This window comes from Diadema setosum, chromosome 8 (assembly GCF_964275005.1).
Source record: "Diadema setosum chromosome 8, eeDiaSeto1, whole genome shotgun sequence".
NCBI lineage: Eukaryota > Metazoa > Echinodermata > Echinoidea > Diadematoida > Diadematidae > Diadema > Diadema setosum.
In genome coordinates this window covers 13,709,584-13,731,347 of record NC_092692.1, presented here as the reverse complement: position 1 = coordinate 13,731,347, position 21,764 = coordinate 13,709,584, and the positions used below count along the sequence as shown (strand labels likewise).

Genomic DNA, 21,764 nt, shown 5'->3' with positions numbered 1-21,764 from the left:
TCAGCTACGTTAAGCTGGTCTTCCATAGGGTCCAGTTGGATGTGAGGTGGGACCACTTCACCGGGTTAAACATCCTGCTCTTTGCGATGAATGAATGAAGCGGGATCTTTTACGTGCATGAGTTGTTACTCTCTCATACATGGGACCTCTATTTTATGTCCTTTCCGAGGGACAGAGTGTTTTGCCTCTTGCTAGAGGGGGTGGTATGCTTACACACGACATTGCTCAGTCCAGACTCAGGTTCTAACCCGGGCCCTTAGGATCGTGAGGCAGACGTGCTACCGACTGAGCCAACTAACCGGTCTTGATTGGTCTTGATTGGCACCCATTGTAGCACAGAGGATATGACCACAGACGCTCTTCCCTGCAGTCCCCAGCTTCAGTCCCTAGCCATGAGTGGTAGTTCCCTCTGGTAAGGCACTTAATCCTCATTATATACTGCTTGTAAGTACAGTGGACTCCCATTATAATGAAGTCCTCGGGACCGACAGTATTCTTTCATTATACCGAAATTTCGTGATAACTGAACAAATAAACAATAAAAAACATAGAGCATATAATGTTGCGGCGTGAATTTATACTTCATTGTAATCGAGATTTCAGTATAACCGTGTTCGTTATAATGAGAGAGCACTGTACTGGAAAAGTGGATATTTTTGTGCGAAATAATTTTTGCGCGTGGTTGGTTACGATGACTTTTGTGTGTTTTCAGTTCAGCAGAATCAAGTCATCACTTACTGGATCATTATGATGGCAAGCAAAACTATTTGCATGCTTTCATTTTTGCGCTAGTTCTTGGTTGCACGAAATGTGAAAAATTTCATCACCACAAAAATTTCCACTTTCACAGTACAGTGCACTCCCGTTATAACAAACATTGTTATAACAAAATTCCATTTACAATAAAGTAAAACTTCGAGCCTAACATCATCCACTTTATGTTTTTTTATTGTTTATTCGTTCAGTTATAACAAAATTTCGATATAACAGAAGAAATCTGCAGGTCCCGTGGACTCAGTTAAAATGGGAATCTACTGGACTCCCTTGGAAGTGACCTACTATCGGCCCATTTGTCCCAACTTATGGACTGCAACTGTGGTGTGAAATAAAACAAATGTCAACAAACCCAAGGCTTGATTCAAACTCAAATTCAATATCATGAAGGGTGCAAGGGGATGGAGGCGGGGGAACCACACTCAGACGTCGTCGGGCTGCCACTGCGAGGACATGCCCAACGACTCCTCCACTTGCTGAAGCTCTGCCAGACACTCCTCGCGCCGTGCGCGGATCGTCGCCAGGAGGCGTTCCCGCTCACGTATGTACGCTCGGAGTCCAGTCTGCCAAGGATCGGAGGAGAAAAGATGAAGGTTTGAAATTCACAGAGATGATTGCATGATATGAGAGGGAAGGACAAAGAGAGTGAGAGAAAGGGAGAGAAAAATTAAGAAAGACAGTGTGAGGTGGGGGAGGAATAAAAACATTAGAGGGAGAGATAGAGGAGAGATAGATAGAGAAAGACAGAGAGGAAATATGAGAGAAACCATAGAAAAGAGGGTGCAAAAAAGGAAAAGAACGAAGGAAATAAACGAGAGATAGAGGGGGATAGAGTGTGAGAAACAGACACAAACATAAGGCACAAAGACAAGTGAGGAGGAAGAAGAAAGAATAAAAGTTGTGAACATGACATATCTACATGTACATACAGCATGCATTAAGATGGATCATAACTGAGCACCTTCAACAAACGTATCCATAAAGCCTTCAGAACAACAATAGCGAAGCAAAAGACACCACACCTCCAGTGAATAAACATTTTCATGAATGATTTTAACAAAAAAGTGTGTATGTTCACAGAGCTTCAATAACAGAGGTCCAGTCTCCTTTCTTAGTGTGTGTGTGCATGTGTGTGTGTGTGTGTGTGTGTGTGTGTCTCCAGTGGTGATATCATATAGAGAAACATTTTTGGAGGGTAGACATGTGTCACATGATTAACTTTTAATCAGGAGCTGTCATTTGTTGGTAATGTGTTCGGTAACTGTTTACTATTAAGCACAAAATTAGTATCTCTCCCGAAATGCAAGTGAAGTCTTGGTATATATCGAAGTACATTTTTCCCCCACAGAAGCCTCCTAATACCTTTAGAATTTTGGTGGATTAGTCAAGATAAGAAAAAACAGGACAAACAAAAATGACAGCATTTACTCTTAAAAGCCACTAGTAATCAAATGTAATTTGAGCAAAGTATGTCACATAATGGGCTTTTGATTTTGTTTTTAAAAGAACTTTTTTGTTGTTATCAAATATCGGACAGCATTATTATTTTAGCAAACTTGTGGCAAGTTTTCCCTGATGTCATCTCAAAGACAATTGTTTGATGAAAGGAAATGTTGATGCATGAATTCCTCTTCACTAAAAATGAACACAGAAATCTTGAAAGCAGTGAAACAGCAGGCATAGACCATTTCACCTTGAAAACATTGAAAGCATATAATTGATAAACATACACAATTAAATTCAAGTGCATAAGGCCAATATTAAAGCATTTCTAGGGAAACTTTACAGTTTGTGTTGTTATTAAGAGTTTAAAATCATTGCCCAGTATTTCTCATTCTCCTTGCACATGAAATGTATGTAATTACATATCTATAGTTCTGAAAACTAAACTATGAAAACTATGAAAACTAAACTATGACTCTGAGCAAAATACATCAGGGACAAGCTATTTACCTATTCTCACACATTTCCTAGTAATGCTAACTTCGTAGCTCTTAGAATCTATGGCTGCACAGTGGAAAACATATTTTCAAGGTAAACATTATATATATATACATAAAACTTTGGTTAAAAAAATGAGAAAAGTGCACATATACAATGGATGCAAATTATTAAAAAAAAAAAATCATACAAAAGCATACCTTCCAATCTTTTGAGAAGAAAAAGTAAATACATGTACAATGTATCCTAAATACAACCAATATGGCAGCTGTCATAGTCTATATGTGACCGTGCATCACAAAACGAACAAAAAGTCGCACACACTAATTTTGTGTGAGAGCTGAAAATAGGTGAAATAGGTCAACCTAGGCCCTAGCCAATCTTGACTTTTTCATATTTTCTGAAAGAGAGAGTCTTCTTCTACATCATACTAAAGTTTGGGATGAGAAAACTAAAAGAAAATTGGGTTATTAGCAGTTTTTCTGGAACAATTTTTAGTGGAATAGTGTGATTAGGTGTTTCTCAAAGAGTCCTCTTTTTATTTCTTAAAAACCCTGTTCATGCTCATCACTTTAAACTCCAATAACTTAAGAAGGGATAAAGCTACTGCTTTGAAAGTTGGCATTGATCATCAACAGAATGTGTTAATAAAGAATGCACAATTTCAGCTTAATCTGTTAATCCCTTCATTGTTGTTGCTCTGGTGATTATCATCCTGTTATTTGTTCCATTCATTGCACAGCTAGCCTGGCTTGGTAAAGATTAAACGCTTGAATAGACCCTGTTCTTCAGAGCCTCTTTTCTCAGTTCACACTTATCCAGGGTGTGTACTTTCTTTCCAATATTTAGATAGGTTGGGAGAGTCCATTTGAATTGAGTTATATATCATTTTAAAGCTTAAAGTCTGCTATTTCGGAATCTGACCTTTACTAAAAATCCATGTCTTGCGACTTTTTGTTCATTTTGTGGTACAGGGTCACATATCATTAGGAATTTATCAATACAAACTCTGTCAAAATGTTATTACTGTCAATCTGTTGTGTTAAAAAATTCAATAGAATCATTGTGCTTGGAATGACGCACCTTATGATAATTTATTAAACAGTCTAACCTAAGTTATCTGTCCATGACACGATGAGTGGCCAATTGCACAAGTGATATTACTGGATAGGTGAGCTATAGATATGCTCAAGCATGACATTTTCTAACATGTTGTGTGAGGTACTAGAAATACACAAGTCGATGCCAATATACTATGTTTAACATGAAACTGCAGTTATTTACATATTTCCAAGTTTCATTATCAACACGGTATGGAAATAGAATGAAATATGAGTGAAAATACTCCTCGAGTGTCTTTGTTTCTTTGAGTTTGCCATCAAGAAGAGAATATCAATCCTTGGAGGTCTGTCTCTCTCTCTCTCTTTGTCTGTCTGTCTCTCTTTGTCCGTCTGTCTGTCTGTCTCTCTTTCTCTCTCATATCTCGCTGATCAGACCATCAGACAAGCAGCACAATTTTCAGTTTCGTTATGGCAATGGGGATGGTATAATTACCTCCGCAAAGGAAGGAGGTTATGTTTTCATTACCATTGGTTTGTTTGTTTGTCTGTGTGCAAAATAACTCAAAAACTTGCAGGAAAGAGTGAAAATGACACAAGAAACAGATGACTAACTTTTGGTAGTGATCAGGAAATTTTCATGGATTTTATGAAGGATTTTCGATATTTTTGCAGGTAGGGTCAATGAACTTAGGTGTTCAATCTGTGCATTTTTTAGGTTTTCATACACGCACTAAAGTGCGCGCTCTAGTTTCTGCTAGGGCGAGGAACACCATGCACTTGGGGCCGCGCAGTTGAGGGTTTGTGACGTAACAATTAGGCTTCTATATTGGGAGATCGGGCGATTTTTCAGCATGGGTGGAAATCACTGACCTCTATGGAAGAGCAAGATCATTGGTGGAAAGCAGCTGCTTTGCGGAGGTCTGCACTCTCAGAATGCTTTTCTATTTATACATTGTATCATAGTTATCCTCACTAATGTCCAAATTCTTATCATCATTTTCATATGCTTGAGAGAATTGTTGTTTCGCATTGGGGTTTTACTGTATATATATAGTCTTGCAGTGAAAACACATGAAAATACTATAAAAGAAAATCATGTGCCAGTCATGTCCCAATAATACAGAGAACCAGAATAGTGATGTTTATTGTAATAGTTCAGTTTAACAGCACACTGAGCATTTGCACTTGACAGAATAAGCATGTCACAGCAAACCACTCGTAATATCATCACTATTATCTTTATCATCATAATCATCATTGTCATCATATAATAGTTGTCTCGCTGTACACTAACTTCACAAGCTCCAAAAGTCAAGCTACCGGGACTCACCAGGTCAGGTGGTTCTTCAACTTTTGGCTTGGGCCGTCTCAACCTGCAAAATATAACATATATCTTCATATTGACATGTGTGTGTTTGTGTGTGTGTGTGTACAATGTATTTATACCACTCTACATTCATTAGCTTAAATTAAAGGGGATGGCTAGTAACTGATCAGTGGGTATCAGTGGGAATGCTGGGGGATGATTGTTCCAATCCTTGTGGGATTCATTTCAGAGTACATTATATATCTGTTGTTGTGTGAAAATCATTTGCTTCAAAATGGTCTCATATTCAAGTAATGTGCAGTTTAATGTTTCCGGGTCAGCATGCCTGTACAGTGATGGTACAATCATTAACTAGCCATCCCCTTTAAACTTGAAACTTAATGTGCTAATACATCTGCTTCAGGAGGTCATGGGTTCAAGTCCAACACAAGTACGTATGCCCATATTTGAATCATGGTTACTACTTAAACACTTGGATAATCAGTGTTTTGTTTGTTTGTTTGTTTTTCAGTTTGTTTTTTCAGTTTTTTGCCAACTAGTTGCAATAAAAAGAACTCCACGCAAGAATTATGTATTTAAGAATAAATGCGCAGCACCCACTGGTGTAAGGGATTAGACTCATCACTGGCTATCAGCGGGAAGCAGTAGCTGAGTAATCTTGAGTGGATATGAAGCCTGTCTAGTGTACAAATAATGACTGCTATGAGGGGCACAGTTAAAACAAGGAAAAGTAGAAATTACGCGGTGCGTAACATATGTCCCCGCCGGAAGTAGCATTTTGTAACAAAATGTGCAATATAGGTAAAAAATCAAGGTCAAAGGTCAAAGAAGTCAAAGGTCAAAATTCTGTGTAGAAGTTTTGAAGCCCTCACCTAGTGCTATCACATAAAGCAAACGGAATCGAAATTGGGTTAGAAATGGCGAAGGAGTAGCATTTTGTAGCCAATGTACAAAATAGGTCAAAAATCAAGGTCAAAGGTCAAAGAAGACAAAGGTCAAAATTCTGTGTAGAAGTTTTGAAGCCCTCACCTAGTGCTATCACATAAAGCAAACGGAATCGAAATCGGGTTAGAAATGGCGAAGGAGTAGCATTCTGTAGCAAAATGCACAATATAGGTCAAAAATCAAGGTCAAAGGTCAAAGAAGTCAAAGGTCAAAATTCTGTGTAGAAGTTTTGAAGCCCTCAACTAGTGCCATCATATAAAGCAAACGGAATCGAAATCGGGTTAAAAATGGCGAAGGAGTAGCATTTCGTAGCAACATGTACAATATAGGTCAAAAATCAAGGTCAAAGGTCAAAGAAGTCAAAGGTCAAAATTCTGTGTAGAAGTTTTGAAGCCCTCACCTAGTGCTATCACATAAAGCAAACGGAATCGAAATCGGGTTAGAAATGGCGAAGGAGTAGCATTTTGTAGCAAAATGTACAATATAGGTCAAAAAATCAAGGTCAAAGGTCAAAGAAGTCAAAGGTCAAAATTCTGTGTAGAAGTTTTGAAGCCCTCACCTAGTGCCATCACATAAAGCAAACGGAATCGAAATCGGGTTAGAAATGGCGAAGGAGTAGCATTTTGTAGCAAAATGTACAATATAGGTCAAAGGTCAAGGTCAAAGGTCACGACTGAAATTCTGTGTACAAGTTTCAAAGCTCCCATGTAGTGCTATCATATAAAGCAAACAGAATCAAAATTGGCTCATAAATGACAGAGAAGTAGCAAATTGAAGATTTTGATCACACACGGACGCACACACGGACACACGGACGGACACACGGACGGACACACGGACGGACGGACGGACACACGGACACACACACGTACGGAGCCCGTTTCATAGTCCCCTGCTCGAACTCGTTCGGCGGGGACAATTATGGGCCCGAGGTGATGTGAAAACCATAACTATGCCCGAAGCGAAGCTGAGGGCATTTTATGGTTTTCACATTACCGAGGGCCTACATAATTCTAACTGTGCCCCGAATATCAAGCTGTCATTATTTGTTTTATATACCGAAAATATAGATTCCGAAATATAGATACCGAAAATATAGATTCTAGTCTCTTTTACAGCACTCGTAATCAACGCTGATCAACAGTGCGGCGGTCGTATCATTGGTGCGTACATATGAGTGATCTATGTGTACGGGGTTGCGACTGTCCCCAAACCTATTTACAGGGCACAGTTGATTCTATGCCCCGGGCACAGTAAATCATGATGTCATTTTGATCAAAAATGGGGCACAGCTATTTTCATGACTCCACTTTTAACCAATCAGATGAGAGGAATCTATAAAAATATAACATTTGTTAAGTCAGGGGTTCAAGCCCCATTTGAGCATCTTGCCCATGGTTTTCCTTTTTTTAATCATGTCTACTATGCAAACACTGAATGGTCAATGTTTATCTATGCTGACATGGGGCAACATGTCAATCAGTTGCAATATAAGTGAGTCATTATTAAACAAGCTGTCAAACTTACAGGTGGCACTTAATGATCGTTTCTGAAGTGGCTTGCTTCAGCAGATTGATCTCATGCTGGTACTGGACCACAACGTTGGCGCTCCCTTCCCGTCCAACACCTGCAAACGCAAAGCAATGCACTCAAAGGGTACACAGAAGGCCTGTCAGAAGTCTCAGCAGTTTGATGAAAAATGTATGAAATCACAAATACATGGAATTTTACAGAGTCACATGTTTTCATAGCTGGTACATGTATTGGTTGCACAGACGTACAAATACATGTATGAAGAGGTGATGATGTTATGACCTTAATGCTCTCCCATTAGTTTATTAACAACTAGAAATGTTGCTATGGTGACTGGTATGCCTCTGACATAATACATGGTTGTCCTAATAGGTCTATAATACAATGTCTTGACAATGTGTGATGATAGTTTCACATAACTGGCAAAATATCAAAATGAGAGGTGCGTCTCATATGTGTTGAATGTTCACTTTCATTTAACTAGGTTTAATTGGATGAATGGCTATACTGTCTAAGAGTGCAGGTATTTTGGGATTTGAAGATTTTTACTTGACTTTAACCCTTTTATAACTTTATGCATGTGAGTAATTTTCAAGGTATGAAGAAAAAGTACAATTTCAGTATTGAAAAGTAAATTCTTCAGCATTTCAACCCAGCCCTTGACCCTTGACCTGTGACCGTATTATCCTAAAATTCCTCAGAGCATCACTGTCAGGTAGAACATGCATAAATATGTACTGTACTAAGTTTCCTGATGATACTTTGAGATACCAAGGATGAAGTGAAATTTGGCACTTTCACTTGACCTTTGAGCTTTTGACCTTTGACCTTTTGGTCAAGAAACTTCCCACAGAATCTCTATTGGGTAATACATGTATATATCAAGACTCAGCGTTAGCTCGCTTCAGGTGCGGACCTGAAGCGAGCTAACTCTCAGCATAAAAGGTCGAAAAACAGTTAGCCCGAGTTAAAGTTAGTCCGCTCTAGGGGGGTGGATCAGGTCAGCTTCAGGTCCGAGCTAACTTCAGTATAAAAGGTACGCGAGTGCAAAATAAATGAGTGAAAAATAAATGAATGGAAAATAAATGAATGAATGAATGAATGAGTTTAGCTCCGGCTAAATCCACTGACCCGTGACAGGAAATCGTGTACGGTGCTTCCGAGTTGCCAATATGTACTGTCTTACGTTTACTGCTGTACTGTTGCCACCCACCAGCGCGCTGTGTATTACGCATCGCATGCACTGGTATATTTAGTATTTTACACTGCTGTCGTCACTGTTCGCTGTTTGGTAAAACTCTCAGTGAACTCTTTGAACTAGCAAACGACATGACTAAATCTTGAGGGAAAAAAAATAGATCGGCGCAGTGCGTACACTATATATATATACATATATGCCGATGACTGGTTGAATTTCGTGAGTAACATATAACAATGGAACTGAAATCGTACTCGTAAGTATAAGCATGAAAACTGTCACTGAATTTTCGCGCTAGTGGGAAGGACAGCAGGCTGATGGGGGGGGGGGGAGCGATAGGTTTGGTCTTGCACTGTGTAACCTTGGGTGGTCGAGAATGGCAGTACAAAATGACTTGACCCGAACTAAAGTTAGCTCGCTTCTGAAGCGAGCTAAAAGTCATGGACAGTATAAAAGGGGTATCTGTGAACTCTCTGACACATTCAATACTGTAAATAATATGTTTTTATGGTTATCACTGAAGTGATTTGAATGAAGAAAAAAATAACATCTTTGGGAAAATCTAGAAAAAAACAAAAACCCACCTCTCCTTGGAGTAGAGAAGCCATGTGTTGCAGGAGAAAGTACTAAACTGGGTTAATTAGAAACCATACAAATCTTCCTGATGCCGTCCATGAACCCAACTCCTTTTAATGGCAATACTTGAATGACTTCATTTTCTTACATAAAAACTTGCATGATCTCTTTTCCCTCTTTCATTCTCCAATGGCTACAGCCATACATCATGTGTTAGGACACTCCTTGGAGTAGAGAAGCCATGTGTTGCAGGAGAAAGTACTAAACTGGGTTAATTAGAAACCATACAAATCTTCCTGATGCCGTCAATGAACCCAACTCCTTTTAATGGCAATACTTGAATGACTTCATTTTCTTACATAAAAACTTGCATGATCTCTTTTCCCTCTTTCATTCTCCAATGGCTACAGCCATACATCATGTGTTAGGACACACAATACACACAAACACACGCACACATACGACGTACACACACACACACACCACATGAAAAAAACAACGAAAAGATGATATGCGAATAAAAGAAAGAAAGAAGAAAATCACAACTCCTTTCAATGGCAATACTTAACCGACTTCATTTTCTTACATAAAAAAAACTGCATCTCCATTCCTTCTTTCGCTCTCAAATGGCTAAAGCCATACATCAAATGCTAGGACACACAATACACACACAAATACAATGTACAATGTACACACACACACACACAAACAACAACAACAACATAAAGATGATATGTGAATAAAAAGAAAGAAAGAGGAAAGTCACAGTTCACAGTGAAGACACTGAACTGATAAGCACAGACAATGCCACGGTAATGCTCACACTGTCCAAATTCCCTGGCACAGAGAGGTTTAAAGGTACTGTTTACCATTGATAGCATTGATTTTTAAAAAACATTGAGGTATCACATTTGATGCATATATATATATGTGTAGGTCAGTTGTATCACAAAACGTCCTACCACATAAAAATTTTGCAATAAAACCTAAAATATATGGAGATACAACTGTATCACTATTTTTGTCAATAAACCATAACTGTAGATGGTTTAGTCTACAAACATATTATATTTAAACTATTGTTCACATTTAGTATATTTAACAATTGTTAACACTGATTCTGATACTGATTCATATTTTTACATTAGTTGTTTCTATATCTGTAACTCACATTTTATAACTATTTTGAAGGACTAAACCTGGGTTTTTGTTTTATCTGCAAATGGTAGATAATGACTTTAACACACATTCTTACCTGTCAGTAGCATTTCAAGGTCTGCTAATTCCTGTTCAATTGTCTGGATCGTCCGATTCTTGCTGTATTTACTGTGAGAGTGTGATGTTCAAGGGGGGAATAGAAAATAAAAGTCAATTAAGGAACATATCACATGGATGGAAATATATAATGTATGCCATCCAGGAAAGAATAAATTTTTCATTGAATGGCCACTCATCAACGCTGTAACTGAATGTTGACCAAAATGAAACTCACAGAAGATACTAAAACATACTGATACCTTAGTCCACAAAAATCATATTTTAGATCATTTGCTCCTGTGGAGACTCCAACCAAAGCATCTCTTAAACTGGAGATTCTCTCACCTGGATCACCCCCACCTCCCAAGCAAACTGGAGACTCTGATTGCTTGAACATGCATACAGATTATTGTGTGCACGTAGCGCAAATCGAGAGTGCAAAGTGCAACATCCGGGGGGGGGGGGGGTCCAGGGCCCTGGAACTCTACAACTCTACAACCATTAAGGCTTTCTGATGGTTTCTGTTGGAATTTGATGGACCAGCTGCAATCTGTGGACATTCTGATGGTCCAACCTACACACAATAACAAATAATTCCATAATCCATACAGGACCAACAGAAATCATTAGTACAGACATCATCAAAATCTACTGGACCAACAGCAACCCATCGGCCGAACAGAACCCACTAGAAGAGACTCCATCAAAATCTTTAGGTCCAACAGCAACTAACTGGCCCAACAGAACTCATTAGAACAGACTCTATCAAAACCTATTGGACCAACTGGGCAAACAGGACCCATTAGAACAGACTCTAGTACAACCTATTGGACCATTTAAATAGAAAACCAACAGGACTAACACATACCATTACACTGTAAATTCCATCAAAACCCATTGGGCCATTAGAAATCAATATAGGACACACAGACACAGGGGGAAGCGCAAGGCTCCTGCAAAGTCTTCCCTTGGTCTTGCTTCGCCCACTCTCTACTCAAGGGCAAGGTGAAAGTGTCTTGTTTTGACAGGAAGAAGCCATGACACGAATCCCAAGAGCTGGCATTCATCCATAACGATATTGCCCTGACTTAGTTCTCTCCATGCTACGTACGTTAGTAAGGCATCGTGGGAGGAATTGACCATACAGAATAATCCCTACTTCAACGGGGAAAAAAAGAATAACCGATTCAGGGTTTGAAATTGGCGATGGTCCGCTGGCCATTGGCCACCCGAAATCACGTCGGACTAGCTAAAAATTGAAAAATTCTGAAGTTACTAGTCCGTCTGGCTAGCCAAAATATCGCTTCAGTGTCAAAATTGATTCTAAGTAGTCCGCCTGGCTAGTTAAAAAAAAAAGTTAAGTGCGACCCCTGCGATTGAACAGAGTGACCTTTAAATACCATAGCTCTTGATTAACGTCATTTATTTGGAGATAAAGATTAGGTTTCTTGTCACGCAAAGCATCTTGACTCCGACTCAGAGCAAATATGAAGAGGAATTCATATGACTTTTAAGTATGGCTGCCAACTCTAACGCAATTCACACAGCTCTAATTGTCTTGTTCTAATAAACAAATCTTCATCCTGAACTCAAAAAATTGAAATGTTAAACAGGGCTGCACACTGACCCATTTTTTTTTTTTTTTTTTTTTACTGGTCTGACCTGTCTGTTGGACCAGTAGGTACCCAGTTTTTTCCATGTTTTACTGGTCCATTCCTAGAAAAGTTATTGGTCAGACTGATTTTTACTAGTCAGGGACCGTGGACCAGTGCAAGTGTGCAGCGTTGTGTTAAAAAACAACAACAAACACAGTCTACAAAATCCTTGGTAATTTGGACATTCAATATGCCCAAGCCCAAAGTTTCAACACTTTTCCGCATGCACTCCTACTGTATGTATGTATGTGTTAATACTACTCTATGTATGTATTGTGCCACCTAGCATGTAAATTGTCAATGCTCCCTACTGTGGAAAGGGGACACCCCTTTTCCATACCACTCCCCCCCCCCCCCTTTGCCAGTCACATTGCTCCTTCACAGTGTCTCACAACACCACTATATTACCTTACTATAATTACTGTAACCTCACATGGGGTCGTGCATCTGCTTACCTTTTAAAGAGACTAGTGGTGTTACAGAAGCTAGGTTATTCGTCTTTGTACTGGTTCACATTATCGTGCACATACACATGATTTATTTCGACGCCTCGGCGTCTTATCTCTGTCTGATTTGGTTTTGTATAAGACTGGAATTTTTATGTATAAGTTTACTCACAATAAACTTCCAACTGTTTTTATGGAACATTTCAAACGTTGTAATGAAATTCACTCAAAAAACACACGGCATCAATCTAATATTTATCCATTTTTGTTTCCGAACAACTCATGCCCAAAAACAGTCGATAAGGTTTCATGGATGTAATATTTGGAACTCTGGAATTCCAGAAAATTTTAAAAAGCTGCCTCTGCACAATTTCAAGAAAAAATTTTGATATGCTCTTGCCTTCTCCTCGTTTTAGTCAAAATAGGAAATTTGAATTACATTTTTTTTATTATGTATTTTACATGTGCTGCAATCGGTAATGCTTTCTCGTACTATTAACAGTCTCGTTCTATACCTCATTTTGTTTTGTTTGCTTTGCTTCATGTGATGTTATTTCTTTTGTCCTCTGTCTTAGTATGTTTTATTCTCTCCAAGTTCCCTTGATGTCATCGCTAATTTTTGTAAATTTTAATTTTGTGCTAATTTTAATATGTTTTATTCTCTCTGAGCTCCTTTTATCATTTGGTATTTGAATGTTTAAATTGCATTATGTGTACGATTTGTTTTCAAGGGTACATTCTTTTTTGAACAAGCCTCTGGCTTTCTCAGAAGTGTACCTGCTACATTTTGTAAACATTTTTTATAATTATATCCAAACGATTTTATTACTGAATAATGTGTATGAATTGATTCTATTGAATTGAAAACTCTCACTCAAGGTTGGCAACCCTGAAAGACCATAACTGCTGATCCATGGTGGTTGTTGTTGCTTTTTTTTTCTTTAACAAAACATGTCAGAAAAGGAACCAGTGGGAATTGAACCTGTCATCTATACTGCTTTCCGGGCAGCAACACTTCCACAAGGCTATCCCTGGTTGCTGGCAGTGACACTGCAAGCACAGGCCATGAATGCAGGCACTCTTGTCTACATTTTGGGAACCTGGTGTACCAGTTTCCCCAAAAGGAATAGGTTAATGGAAGAATTGTGATTGTGGTGACATCATTGCCTCATCCACATTAAATTTGTGATTACCACAAATAACACTTTTTTTTTACCCTAAATCCTCCCCCCCCCCAAAAAAAAGAAATCTTAATAATCCCTTAACTTTTTCATTCTCTGTCCCATCTCCATTACCTCTCCCATTCAGTTTTCTGCGTCTTTGACTCTTTTTCTTTTATTACTGTCAACATGTATGAACATGCAGTGACCATTGCCTTGACCACACCTTGACCATAAGATCATACCTCTGGTCATGGAGCAGCTGTCCGTCCAGGGAGTAGATCCGCCCCCGTCTTCCTGTCCCCGGTCGACTCTTGGGACGGACGGCCGAGTCGCCCTTCATGTGGGCAGGGAGGTTCTTTTCCTGCAACATGATGGTGATAATGATGATGATATTACAGAATGCTACCTTTATATGATTGATTGATTGATTGATTTTATTTTCTGTATAAAAGTCAATGGCTGGATAGCCGTATATTCAGCGATGCCAACGTGACATCGCTGGTCTTCAATGGGGTCCAGAACAACAAAGTTATAAATACAATATGAAAATATCAAATACATAAATTGAGAGAAAAATTATTCCTACTATCTAATATATACCAACACCACCACCACCACCACCACCACCACCATTACTACTATACTACCACAACTATAATCAGTGTTAGTAGTAACAACAATAGTAATATTTGCAGTAGCATTCTGATTATTAAAGATGACTCAAATGGTAAGAAGAAGCAGAGATCTAATGCTGGGAGTTGATGTTGTAATTGCTACACTGCAAGATAGATTTAATGCATGGTTTCTAATTTGAAATAAAACTGTTTTGTGGAGCTCTCTGACAAACAGTTATGTAACTGTCATTGCCTCACTCAAAAGTACTGAAACTTCACTGATGTATACTTCTACTGCTTGTGCATTCATTGAATCCCCATACATGTTTGGCTTTTCTAAATTTCCCTGTCACTGCACTCACACATATTTCAGACTGAGAAGAATATCTTGTGAAGAGAATATGATTCATACTAATCAAAGGTGTTCTCACTTGCAGGCTCAGTAAACTTACCACATTATAGTGAAACAGTTTTCTCGGGTCCTGACCAAAGGAAAGCAAAACAAAACTTCAAGATATGATTTGATATAAATTTCTGCTCAAACATTTGCACAAAAAAAAATGAAAAATTTGGCTCAGGGCACTAGGAACAATTATCATTATTACCTCTGCCAAGAAGGTTACTTTTTGCAGGAGTGTTTTTGTTTTTGTTTTTGTCTGTCTGTCTGTTTGCAAAATATCTGAAAAGGTTTTAAATGGATTTGGATTGAACTTACAGGAAAAGCTGATAATGACACAAAGAACAGATGATCAAATTGTGGTAGTGATACTAATACTTGTCTGAATCCAGGATACTTAAAAAATGTGTGTGTGTGTGTGTTTTTTTTTGGGGTTAAAGATTTTATGGCCAACAAACACGGAGTTCAAGCTGCATAAATGCGTGTATATTTTTATTTTGAGGAGTGCATGCACGCACTGAGCGCACGCTCCAGACACAGCAAGAAGCTGATGTAGACTTCTCTATCATTGGGAAATAGGGCCATTTTCAGCATATATGTATAATGGGTGGAAATGAGCTGCTTGGCAGAGGTCTGCACTCTCAAAGTGCTTTTCTAGTTTTCTATAAGATTTTTACAAGCAAAGACATTCCCACTTATTGACAACTGAACATACTAGCATATCACTTTTCAAGTTCTCACATAAGAGTTTTTCATTGTACTCTTACTGTTATTCCCTTTTCACGTGTACGACAAATATAATCATCATGACTGGCAAAGATGTGGATACTTGAATATGATACCATCCCATTTCAACATAAAAAGTCTGCAAAGGAAAAATGTCACAATGCTTAAAGACCAGGCAGTGTGGGAAAACATGGTTGGTACTCTTGCATTGCTCTTCATTCGCTGCCCATTGGTACGTGTACGTCTGAAAACCATGAAAAGCGCCCATCAGCAAATATGTGCATTGAAGCACACGCTCATCAGTAATGAACGATTCCAGTCAAGATTCATTTGCTGTGTGTTGTTACAAGGTGTATAGAGATCAGTGATAAGCTATATGGAGATATATACAAAACATACAATTTGTATGGAGATTCTCAAATTTCTCCAAATTTCTTCAAGGCTGGGCTAGCCTTCCCACTTGATGGTTTTACCAGGCATTGCATACATGGTACAGTATTCAATTGAACACTGACAGATCTAATTTACTGCCCTGTAAGTATGTGAAAAGACAAAAGAGTTTCATGCTAAAATATAAATGTAATGGATAAGAAATGATCACTCGTATACTGTAATGCACCTCCAAACAGTAATATTCTTGTGCTGAATTTACACTTTTCTTGCAGAAAATGACTTTGTATCTGATATTTATTAGTGGATTACTGAGTTTGAAGCAATGGCTGAGAGTAATTCATATTTCACTTGGCATTGTTCTGAAATGTAATACTGAGTACTTCAGTAATCAAATATGGTGATAACTTCAAGTGACCATAACTTATCAAATTATGATAATACATTTAGTCTTTGTACAGGATGAAATATCTTTCTTACCATAAGTAAATGATCTGCAGGATTCCTTATACTATCACCACACAAATACATCAAAATGTTAAATGGCATTGCCTTTGATCTTTTTAAGACTGGTTCCAAGTCTGCTAGGGCAGATGTCAAGGGGAAATGTGTCCTACACTGATGGGTTAAACCGGTTGCCAATGATGATGACCCGGAGCTGAACTGACAATGCTTCACACTTACAAATGGCTTTGGTGCTGGTGGGGCAGGCTTGTGGGGTAGAACATCATCAGATGCCTGAGGTGGGGGCACAATGGGAAGACACTCAGTCTGGCTCCGCAAAGATGGGAGGAACACCAGACAGCTCTCCGGATCAACCCCAATCCTAGGTCACAGAACACAGTACGTCTACAACTGTCAACAGGTACTTGTGTGTGTATATTCATATTAGTAAGGTTAACACAGAGCTGCCCTAACTTTATAGTTTTGTAGTTTAACAGCTAACTTTGATTATAGTACCCACCAAAAAGTCTCTAACCTAAGTTAGGGATTTGTATGAACAGAACTCAGTCAGATTTAACTAAAAGTTAGCATGATATTCCATTACTGCAAGAAACCCTTTTTTTTTAGTCAGATGGGCACAAATTGATGGTGACAGCACCCCCTGCAAAGTGTCAAATCTGTAGCAGGCCAAATAGACTGTGTTTGTCAACAAGTCATGGCTAGCCTTAGCCCCTCTGAGCTCCTTGGCATATGAACATCTTCGCCAAAAGCTTGGTATGCATGGAACAGTAGCCATAGCAAGGGGTGAACTGAACTTCCCTATTTTATCATTGAGGTAGTTGTTAGACCTCTAACTATAAGTCCTATCATCAAAAATAATCACTGTGTGAAAGTAACATGTAGTTGGAACTAATCTGCTTATCTTTTTTGGAGCATTCCATAATGCATTTTCAAACAGCACAAATACCGGTAATAGATTTCAGGAATATTTTTATGGAATTTCATGATTACTTGTAGCTCTCGTCACATTATTGTGTGCTAGTCAAGAAGAAAAATTGACAAGTTTTTGCTAATATATTTTCCTTCTGCAATGTATTGGCATCGACAACACATTTTGTGATAAATTTCAAGATAACCTGAGTTCATTGAATTAATCATTTTTGTATGTCTACTGTTTGTTTGGTTGTTTTTTCCCTAGATCTGCCTCTGACAACACAAACTGGAATACACTATCCTTACCAATCAGCTGGGATGTCGTGTGTCAACCATGGAGCCAACGCTGCTATACCTTTGGGGAGGGCAGATTCAGGGGCTGCTTGCCCCCCTCCCTGGTCCTCTTGTAACATTTGGAATGTGTCACTCTCCCCAGTCTTCAGATGATGCTCGTGCTTACCAGACCACAGTCGAGCAGACCGCTGATCTCCGCTGCTGCCCTGACTCTGCCTGATATGCACCTGTTTAGTCACGGTTGAACGATCTAATTGTGGCTGTGTGTCCTCAAACTCTAAGAATTGTTTTGGCACATGAGTCCTTTCAGGCTTTTCCCTACTAGGTACTGCACGTTTATGTCTACTAGTAGTAGAGTGATGTATCTTCTCTCCTGGCAGCACTGCGGACAGGGGTCGCCTCTCTGTGGCCCCGGGTGTTGCTGATCTAACATCGTGAGATGCTTTGCTCTGCTTCGTCGCGGGAGCCTTGGCGCTAAACGCTCTGCGTCTCACGCTTGGGCTGGCAGAGTGCGCAGTGCGGCTTTTTCCGCTCGCTGGGGGTTGCGGTTCAAAGAGGAGTTGTGCTGTTCTGAGTTGGTCGCACCTCAACAAGTGTGGGTGATGTCCGCCGGCTGCCATTCCAGACGGTGGCTTTGTAGACCCTGTAGTGGATAGATCAGGATACAATGGGGCCTATGCAACATGTACATGATAATTGAACACAGGTGAGGAATGAATGACTTAACACCTCGTTCATATTGAATATCAAAGATAGACAAAAACCATCGTGCATGCCAATCTCATAATGATTTGAAAGTGAATGCAATATGATGTGCAAGACTCCATGCAGAGTGTCATGATTGCGATGGTTGCTAACTCCAAGGAAGGGTTAAGGAGGTGATCTTTCACAGCTTTAGAGCCTCATGATCAGGCAGCTTCATCAGCACATTTACCTGCTCAGTTTGTCAGTTTACATTTTAATTAGTCTCATGGTAAGAAGATTTAACTTTGTAAGTTAAAATAAGATTTTGATTTGATTTGATTTGATTTATCTAATCTTATCGACTCTCAAACCCTTTCGGGTGAGACTAGCAAAGAGAGTACATGTACACTGTAGGTCCTTAGGCGCCTTAAAAATCAAAATAACAACATACAACAACAACACCCTATAAGGGTCTAGTCAAAAGAAATGAAAATACAGTAAACCTCGCTTAAGTCCACAACTCGCCCAAGTCGACATGGTAGAAAAGTCCAGATTTTTCCCTTTGTTATTCCTTTAAAATTTCTTCGTCTTAGTCGACATTTATAAGTCAACATGATTTTCAGTGCCAACTGAGCTGAAATACGTGTTAATTCCCTCGCCTAAGGCGACATAATTTTTCACTCAAATTCGCATCACCATACTCTGAAAAAGAATTGTTTTCCCTCTCCCATTCGCAGCATTACCACTCGGTAATTTGCTAGTGTATGGCGCGGTACCGTTCACACCATGGATCCGTTGTCTTGTATGCCTGAATTTAAGGGCATACACCCATTTACACTCGAGTACTATCAGTAGTACCCAAGGTAGTTGACTTTCTCCCCCTTTCTCCCTTTCTCTTTATGAGTGCTCGTGTCTCTGTGTATCGTTTGGTGCAGGAATATCAGCGTGATGCAACTTACGGTGCAAACATGGAGCTAAAGCTGCATGGTCCAATGAGGGTGCAGCGGAAAATTGTTCTTGACCATTTTTTTCTTTTTGCGCTTTTTGTCATGTTAAAAATTACATGAATTTTACAGAGGGACGTACACTTGCCTTCTGAGCTAAGTCAAAAACATATTTTGTTCAGTAATGTATACAATTTTATTAAATTTGCTTATAATATACATTGTATCAATCCTCCTCTCTGCACGCTCATCTTGTTCACGCAGCTTGCAGGGATATTTGTTACGGACGATTTTGTTTATCCAAAACGCAATGAGGTTCGATCGTTATTCTGAAGATTCAGTATTCTCAAAACACACAAATTTTGTACACCTAGGTCCTAGGAGATATTCGTTATCGGAACATGAAATAGGCCGTTTCGTTCATCCAAATATTCTAATGTTAATTACTCCAAAGCGGAATTTGAAACCTGGGCCCGTTTCTAGAAATATTGCGTATAAATGCAACTCAGAAAATCAAAATGAACAATTTTGCATTTAAACGCAAGTGCGTTGCTGGAAATACTCGCGTTTGATAATCATACTGAATTAAGTATAAAATTGTACGAAACTGAAACTCAGTTCCGTTTAAACGCAACTCTAAAAAAGAAATGCAGGTCCATCAAATCACATGCAACACTGTATTTAAACGCAAGAGCGTTGCAGAAAAAAAAAGACTTGCGGTTTTTCGTACCAAACTAGAAACTGCCTTTAAACGCATCTCTAAAAATCAAAGCAAATGCATTGCTGAAAAGACTTGCGTTTGATTTCATACAAAAAATTAAAATATCAAACGGAACTTTCACCGTGACTGAACTTAGTACAGGGAAAGGCATCACAATATTCACACAGTTCAAACTACCGAAACGCAACGCAGCTTCACAAAATATCAATGAAAAATCGTAAAAATTGTTACAGTTCGGTATGCCGAAGGTTTAAATGTCAGTCCAACGGTAAATTAGTCCGACTACAGAATGAGGTTTGTTCTTACAAAGGTTAGTTAATTCGAAAATGAGATGTCGTTTTCGGATTACCAAACATCTTTTTTTTCAAACGGGACCGTGCTGTACAGAGTAGTAATGCTATGAATTTGAGCGCGAGAACAATTCTTTTTCAGAGTATGACATAGCAATTTAAGTAAAACAAATATGGTGACTTAGGAGAGGAAAATCATACATATTTTACTCAGTTGGCACTGAAAAATCATAAAAGAATCATATCGAATCAAACACAAATCTTTCCAGCAACGCACTTGAATTTAAACCGCAAAGTTGCATGCAACTTTGGGAATTTGCATTTGATTTTTCAAATCAAGTGTAAAACGAAAAGTTTCTTGAAATGGGCCCGGGTTTAATTCCCGCTCTCTCAAAATCTCTCTAGTTATTTGGTACCAGGTAATCGTGCGTTGTCATTACTTCTGCGCGAGATTTATGCATGAACTAAAATAATATGTTTGCTGCTAACATTATAGTAGGCATGTTTCGACGGCAAAAGGAGTTAGATTTGCATAGCAATCCGCATCACGGTCCAAATCTTACTCTGTACAGGGGAAATTACTTTTCATTTATGACTTATGTCAACAAAATGTCGACTTCCGTGTAAGTCGACGTGTTTTGCTCAGTTCCGATTATGTCGACATATTATAGGCAAGGTTGACTGTATAATAATGTGAACACAACATGAATACAGTTGAACCTCTCGTATCCGGACAAGTCGGGACCGGGGCTCATCCGGATAAGGGATTTGGCCGGATACGGGAGACTCGATGCTTTATACATGTACATATACATACACATGTACTGATGTAGCCCATTGTAGTACCACATGTAGTAATGTGTATACTGCAACCTTTTCATTGTTACATTTGGGGATGTTTCGGGATGTTGAAATGTCTGAAGGTAAGCAATTTGGAAGGAAATTTGATGCAATGTATATTAATCATATTGGAAGTAATATGTAATTCATGTGTGTTTGGGTAGGAGTTCTCAAGGAGTTGGGAATCCCCCTTTCTTCCCGTAATTATTTTTAAAAAATCACGGCGAGATTGCGTCCGGATAATAGAGAGATCCGGATAAAGGGAGGCCGGATAATAGAGGTTCAACTGTACATAATTAAAACTTTGAATATAAGATAGGTGCAGAAACAGTATACAGGAAGGCATTTGTGGCCATGGTTGGTTGTGGGGGTTGAAACAACACTCGACAGGCCAGCGCAGTGTGATCATTTTGAGGAGAGCAGCGGTCTATCATTCCAATGCAATAGTCAATAATACATGTAAACTTTAACATGCCTTTCGAAACTTATTGCCTGGTACAGCAAACGTTAGACTGAACAATGCAATGGTCAATGCTGATGTGCGATGTGGTCACAAGTGTTAGTTAACTACACGTAGCCGCGACAAAACGCGTTTTGTCGCGGCTGCGTGT

The 21,764-nt window shown here is 39.0% G+C and overlaps 1 protein-coding gene across 1 annotated transcript in view; it reads right to left on the bottom strand.

The window, feature by feature from the left end:
• Positions 1-1,065: 1,065 nt before the first annotated feature.
• LOC140232071 (uncharacterized) overlaps positions 1,066-21,764 on the bottom strand; it is a 21,175-nt gene continuing 476 nt past the window's right edge. The window contains exons 2-9 of the mRNA XM_072312222.1: positions 17,687-18,317; positions 16,688-16,829; positions 14,943-14,972; positions 14,119-14,237; positions 10,611-10,681; positions 7,576-7,675; positions 5,107-5,149; positions 1,066-1,337 (exon numbers count right to left, since the gene is read on the bottom strand). Of these exons, the coding sequence (XP_072168323.1) occupies positions 1,197-1,337; positions 5,107-5,149; positions 7,576-7,675; positions 10,611-10,681; positions 14,119-14,237; positions 14,943-14,972; positions 16,688-16,829; positions 17,687-18,317 (1,277 nt within the window). The 3' untranslated portion in view covers positions 1,066-1,196. The remainder of the gene's footprint in view (positions 1,338-5,106; positions 5,150-7,575; positions 7,676-10,610; positions 10,682-14,118; positions 14,238-14,942; positions 14,973-16,687; positions 16,830-17,686; positions 18,318-21,764) is intronic.